Source organism: Pelodiscus sinensis, chromosome 23 (genome assembly GCF_052426305.1).
Source record: "Pelodiscus sinensis isolate ZL-2025 chromosome 23, ASM5242630v1, whole genome shotgun sequence".
Taxonomy (NCBI): Eukaryota; Metazoa; Chordata; order Testudines; family Trionychidae; genus Pelodiscus; species Pelodiscus sinensis.
Window position 1 is genome coordinate 15,399,930 of NC_143074.1, and position 7,141 is coordinate 15,407,070.

Below are 7,141 nucleotides of genomic sequence, written 5' to 3' on the forward strand. Positions count from 1 at the left end.
GAAGTTTACAGCCGTTGACAAAGCTGCTGAGTTCTGTCGACGTTATGTCGACAGAACTCAGCGGCAGTGTAGACGCAGGTATAGTTTTGTCGACAAAAGTCCACTTTTGTCGACAAAACCCTGTAGTCTAGACACACCCTAGGGGCTAAAGATAGCCTTTGGGTCCAGTTAGCCTTGCGCCATTCTACCTACAGCCAGTGGCTGGCATGGAGGACAGAAGAAAAGGAGAGGACCTGGACTGGTTCAGGACTGACTGGCAAAGAGGCAGGACCAAACTTCCTCCAGTCAATAGCTTGCCAGCCAAGACAGCCACCAGGAAATAAGCACTGTCTCCTTGATTAAAGACTGCGAAAGAGACTATAGAGAACCTGGCCTAAGAGGTAACTGGGTGACTGAAGCACAGATACTTTGTTGGGTTCTGGGCTGGCCCTGTCCCACTTATGGCCACTCTGCCCAGAGGAATCTAGAACCACAGCACAACACCAACCCAGGCCCATGAGGAGATGTTATTAGAGACAAGTCACCAAAGTGATTTGGATCATAGGGGCCATCTCACTCCACAAAAAATAAAAGGGACAGTGACAAAGTTGCTCAGGGTATTGGATGCAGCCTCTTGTTCAGGGGCTGACTTACATAAGGTACTATGGTAGAACCTGGTGGAGTGGGAAGGCTTGGGTCTTGCTATTCACTTCTGAAAAGACTGAGGCACCTTGACCAGGAAAACTATGGGCTAGTAGTTAAGCATTTCTACAACTAGGACCCCTAGCCTTTCATGCCCACTATTACAATGACAGTATAACATCAATTCACATTTGGAAGATTATCCTCACAAAATTAAGAACACTTTAATATAAATTTAAACAAATTCTGTTTCATAAGTTCTATAATCTTGATAATATGAAATACATAGGATTCTGCCATTGTAACAAGCCAAACATTATATACCAAAGCATACCAAATATCCCACCTATTATTTAATTACTTCAGGGTTATAAAAGATCTATTCATCAGCAATTTGATACACATCTTTTACCTTGTTTGACCACTTATAGGCTTGAAGTAGTTGACTGTAGAGAGGAGTTTTGTCCTGTACAGGATCTAGGCTCAACAATCCACTATTATGAAGAGGATGGTTCTCAGATGGTTTGCCTACTAGATTGCTCAGACGTTCCAGTTCACTAGAAGCAGAAAACAAACCTCCTATATAAGATATGCAGATGATTGTTCACTCCACACTAAGTGTGTATACAACATATGGTCTGCAAGATATGGTCCTTATACATCTCATGATTTAAAAAAAACTTTAGACAATTTAAAAATGCTTGCTCAAAGCAATTTGGCAAGCATTTAATCACCAGTATTAACCAGTCACAAAGGACCCACCCTACAATAATGTTTTCCTGCAACAAAACCATGGTAAATAAATGGGCTTTGTAACACACCATGAAGTTCAACAGATTCCGGATATTTTGGACCACAGTTGGTAGGCATTCAAAACACAGGGGTACCCATGGAGAATGCTCTTTTAGCAGTTCCCTCAATTTGAGCCAACAGTGCTCCAGCTTGAGCACTTCCTTGACTGTAACTGCTGCAGTACAACATTCAGACAAAGCGGTGGCCAGGTTCCACACCATTTAAATAACATATTGGAACCTAAAAATTCTTTCCCTCAAATAAACAAATCCTGAAAAGCTTATTAATGCATGGATCAAGTCTCTAATTCATAAGTTCTCAGGGCAGGGACATGTCACATTTTTACAAGGAGCATGCATATGTCTACCTGTGTATAAAATACTATTAAACTGAAATATTACGGTTTCTATTATAGTTCTTAAGTTTAGATTTTGCTGCTTACATCTCAAACATCACATTTAGCATTAAAGTTAATGCATGTTTTAAATATCCCATAATATTTAGAAAACCAGAAACTCTCCATAAGCAGGCGTGCTGCTTCAATCCAACCAAGCCAGCCATAACAAGAGGTCACTCCAGCCCAGCTCTGCTGGAGCAGCCCCCACCTGCAGAATCCCAGTTAATCAATTAAATTCAACATTTAGCTGGTTAACTTATTAAACAGGATTGCACATTACTAGTTGAAAGCCAAATCCTGCTATGTGAAGCCAATAGGAAAACTCCAACTGCATTAAGAGCAAGATTCAGCCCTTAGTGCAGTGATTTATGAAATTCTTAGCAGGCGAGAAGCCAAATGAAGGCCCCAAACCTGAAGACCAAGGTGAAGAATAATCTACAGATTAGACCTCCCTGGTCCAGCACCTTCCACGGCAGGGACCTATTGTCATTAGAGGTGTAAATGGTTAACGGGTTAATCGGTAAGCCTCACTCATAACATGTGGGACTTACCAGTTCCAGTTAGCTGGTGGGGGCTGAAGCCTGTGGCAACAAAGCCTCCTTCCCAGGATCGGGACCAGCAGCAGATCTACCAGTTCTGCTCCCAGGAAGGTGGGTTGGCTGCAGGCTCTGCAGTATAAAGGCTATTTAAGCTTTATACTGCAGAGCCTGAAGCTTATCATTTTAGCAGTTACATGGTTACATTTTTCCACTGCATTTTTACATCCCTAAATGTCATATTTGCTTAAAAAGAATCTCTCCCAGATTTGTATATTACTTTTCACCTGGTATCCAAAGTCTCCATTAAACACTAGTTAAGGTTATTTAATCAACATAAACTGAAATCAAGGAACTAGCAGTTAAGGGATGCAAACAGTTTCCCTTCTGCCAATGTAATCTTTCTTCATAAAATATCATTCCCTCTCACTTACATGTACCACCACTTTCAGGCTCTGTTCCTGCAAACACTGAGGCATGTGCTAACTTTACTATGTAAGACGACACACAGAAATAACTGGAATTACTAACAGAGTAACATTATGCAAAAGTTGACTTTTTGTGGCATAATCCAAAGTTCACGGTCTTCCAACAGGCTTTTTGATCATATCTTTGTTTCATTCAGTAACTGAAATGTGTTATGTGTCTAAAGCATCTCTCACTTTTGGTTATTTATATATACATATACACGCACACATACATACACACATGCACACCATTATGTTGAACATTCAGAAAAATAATTAGATATTTATAGAAATGGGTAAGAATACATCCTCTAGCTAAGATGCAAAAGAGGAAAATCAATCGAGTAACTTATTCACAGACCCTTTGTCACCATCAAATTTGATTGCCTAATAAAAAAAGTGGCACAATTCTGGAACCATGCACAAACTTCCCAAAGTGCAGTTTCCATGTGTGTGGAGAGGGAATTAAAAAAATCAGCTGAGTATTGTCAAAATAGAAATTTAGTAAAGTAGTGGAGAAAATCCTCCAATTCATCTGCAACCTTTAATTTTCTTGTGTTACAAGGAATCAAGTAGGAAGTTAGTTACCTTCACAACCTCACTGCAACCATATTGGTTTAAGTGCAATACAGCAGCTCCTATGTGAGGTTGGGGGAGGCAGAAAAATCATAAAGTGTCATTTGTCGGATCTTTGTCACCCTAGGGTTCAGAAAGATATGATTATCCCTAGACTACATATAAGTTATTGGAAGTTTAGTGCCAAAGAAATAGTTATAAATAACTTGTACAGCACCCCACAGATACTTCACAAAATAATAATAATTTAAAAAAAAGTCAGAATCCAAAAACAGCTTATAGTCTGAGACCCTGATATTGCAGAGGGATCTGTTCAGGTAGCCCCTTACAATATGAGAAAGTTATCTATTATTATAATTCTACTGATCGCTTTGCAGGATCAAGTGCTATATTAAAATGAAAACAGCAGATTCAAAAGAGCACAAGGCAAAAGCATGGCAAGCAGTCACATAGGAGATTAACGTACACTCCTTTAGAGTTACTATTGTTGTTTGTATAAAAATATAAGATTTTGTGTGGGGAAATAATTCCTATGTCTTCTTAGGCTACAAATAAATCTTATCATTGTAAAATTAATGTATTGCACAAATTCCTCCTCTCTCATCTATTTTTACCTATTTTAATTTGTGGACCCCTAAACAGTTTCAAATGAATGCACAGATTCCCTTGGAAATCTTAGATATAAGCTCTGGAGCCCCAATGGGTCCACAGACGACATACTGAAAACCACTGTTCTATAGTAGTAACAATCTTTTGCAGAACCCTTAGATAATGTTCCACAGGTTAAAAAACGCTGAACTAGTTATTAAGGTAATGCTATTTGATAAAATAAACCAGGAGCTGAAAATAAAAAATGGGATACTTTCATGTGCTGTCTAAAATGCTTATACACTTCTGGCACTGCAGTAAGTATCATCATCATTATGGCGCTAGGAGCCACAGTTGTCCACTGTGCAAGGCACTGCACAAATAGAACAAAAAGGCCCTGTTTAAACAAGTTGATAAACTTAGGTTCAGATGCTCAAAGATATTTAGGTGCCTAACTCTCATTGATTTCAGGGGGAATTCAGTCAGTTAGGTGTCTAAACACCCTTAAGATCCTGTATCTGGAGTATAAAACAAGAGACAATAAATGGATACAGATAAGGAATACAAGGTAACAAGGAGGCCATAATATCCCTTTCTGATGATCTGTTCGAAATCTACCTGAGGAAGCCATGCAACAGATAACTGGGTTTCTTACCTCTCACTTCTGATGCACCCTAGCAAAACTCCATCTTGGAGAAAAATTTAAAGGGTATCTTTAAAAAGAGATAATCTTAACTTTAAAAATCAGACACTGTACACAAAGTAACTTAACACCTATTAGAACGGAAAGAATTCCAAAAATCCAATCTGCTTTTATCTCTTTACACTCTGTGTTTACTTTTTCACGAGTCAGATCTAAAAAGGCAGTATGGCACTTGTTTGCCCTCGGGTTCATTATGGAGTTCTTCGGTCAGTAGAGGGTTCTGTTTGTTGGCTGGCTGGCTTTTTAATTTCAAACGCTGCAGGGGAAGTGTGTGTGTCTGTGTGGAACACCTCAGACTGGTCCCAGCCCTTGCAGGTGCTAGTTTCCACAAAATTAGGCAAACGTTCAACTTAAAGTCCATTTTAAGACTCATTTGAAAGTAATGAATGGCCAGCCCTAGACTCACCTCGCTCATTGCTGTGCTTGGCTAATCACATTTCCGATTTAATCTCTCTCCACACACACTTTTTGTTCCCCACACAAAGGACAGGGGGGAAGACGAGGGAAGAGCTGTCAGACGCCCGAAGCGGGAGCCCCAGGGGCCCGCTGGCTCACGAGAGGATCCCAGCTGAGGGTGCCCGCTTTCCAAACCTGGGTGCATCCGGCCCAGCCTCCCTTCCCCGATGCCAGGCTCTCGCCTCAGGCCCCAGCTCCCCTCGGAGGACAGGACATCCCTCTACTCCACGCCCCTACTCCCCAGGCCACCCGCGAGCACCACCCCCGCGACGCCCAGCTCCCGCTCACAGCGGCCTCCCAGCCTCACACCACGCAGCGGGCCGGCTCCCCTCAGCCCCCGCCGCCAACCCAACCCCCGCGCCTGACGGCGGCCAGCCGCCCCCAGCCGCGCGCCCACCTCAAGTCCCGGCTGACCGAGTGCAGGCTCTCCTGGAAGCACGAGACGAAGCCCTTCTCGCGGCCCTCCAGCGTCTCCTTATTCCGCATCCCGTCCTTCAGGCAGTCAAACACCCGGGTGACGCTGGAGCGCAGCGCTTGGATGGCGGCGATGGCCTGGGAGAAGGCCTCCAGGTTTACCCCGGGGCTCAGCACCCCGTCCGCCATCTTACCCCGCAGCCCGCCGCACGGGCCTCCCCCTGAGCCTGGCAACGAGACGCGCCGGTAACGCCACGGGCCCGCGCCGGCCAAGGGCAGCCTGGGAAATGTAGTCTCGTGGGGGGTGGATGTAGGCGAGTGGGGAGGCAGCGTGAGGGGGTTGAAGAGAAATCTGTAGGGGTGGAGGGTCAGTGAAGGGGGTGCAGAGCGCTCTGTGGGGCCTGGGAGTCACTGAGGGGGTGCAATGAGGTCTGTGGGGCGGGGGAGTAATGGGGGGGCAGAGAGCTCTTGGGGGGCGGGGAGTCAATGAGGGGGTGCAGAGCGCTTTGTGGGGCCTGGGAGTCAGTGAGGGGGTGCAATGAGGTCTGTGGGGCGGGGGCGTAATTGTGGGGGGCAGAGAGCTCTTTGGGGGCGGGGAGTCAATGAGCGGGTGCAGAGCGCTTTGTGGGGCCTCGGAGTCAGGGGGTGCAGAGCGCTCTGTGGGGTCTGGGAGTCAGTGAGGGGGTGCAATGAGGTCTGTGGGGCGGGGGAGTAATGGGGGGGCAGAGAGCTCTTGGGGGGCGGGGAGTCAATGAGGGGGTGCAGAGCGTTCTGTGGGGCCTGGGAGTCAGTGAGGGGGTACAATGAGGTCTGTGGGGCGGGGGCGTAATTGTGGGGGGCAGAGAGCTCTTTGGGGGCGGGGAGTCAATGAGGGATGCAAGAGACTGGTGGAGGCAGAGAGTCAGCGAAGTGGTGCAATGAGGTTTGTGGGACAGGGAGTAAGAGGGGGGTGCAGAGAGTCACTGAGGGGTGCTGAGAGATCTGCGGGGCAGGAAGTCAGTGTGAGGGGGTGCAGAAGAGAGTGTGGGGTGAGACAGGTGGGGTGAGAGATCTGTGGAGCAGGAGTCAGTGTGTGTTTTTGTGGGAGAGAAGGTGTGTGTTGGGAGATGGTATTTGGTCCCTCAGTGTAGTCAGGAGGAGATTACGTTTGAATCTGTGTAGCATTGAGCTACACAGAGCAGTCTGTGGCTGCAGTTTCTGAGAGGAAGGAGTGGTTGAGGGAGACTCTGCATAGGTAGCTGTATGAGACAATACATGTTCAGTGGGTTATTTTTAAACCTTTCATTCTGCTTTTATGTCAGCAAGAGTATTTAAGGTAAACTTGCTCATTTCCCATTATCTGTCCACTTCTCCCTACCCCGTTCTATAAAATAAGTTATGTGCTGTCTCTGAACTATGTGATCATTAAGGGCACATGGGCATTTTAAGGGAGCCTAAAATCTAGTTTACAATAGCAAATTAGGTCGGTTTAGCTATGTTGGCCAGATATGTGAAAAATCCAGACCCACCCAAATCCATATCCAGTGGTTAAGCATACCTCTTTGTCCTCTTCCTCCTCCGCTCCCCCCACCATATGCCACCACTTCTTGGA

At 45.4% G+C, this 7,141-nt stretch overlaps 1 protein-coding gene across 2 annotated transcripts in view; it reads right to left on the reverse strand.

Moving 5' to 3' along the window:
- Positions 1-5,783, reverse strand: part of MED27 (mediator complex subunit 27) — a 248,908-nt gene extending 243,125 nt beyond the window's left edge. The window contains exons 1-2 of one of the 2 annotated variants that reach the window (XR_012897207.2): positions 5,534-5,783; positions 1,034-1,178 (exon numbers count right to left, since the gene is read on the reverse strand). Coding sequence is in view for 1 of the 2 variants with exons in the window: in XM_075905682.2 (XP_075761797.1) it covers positions 1,034-1,178; positions 5,534-5,739 (351 nt within the window). In the remaining variant the exon portion in view is untranslated. The remainder of the gene's footprint in view (positions 1-1,033; positions 1,179-5,533) is intronic. The other variant, XM_075905682.2, reaches the window with a different exon arrangement.
- Between the last annotated feature and the right edge of the window lie 1,358 nt (positions 5,784-7,141).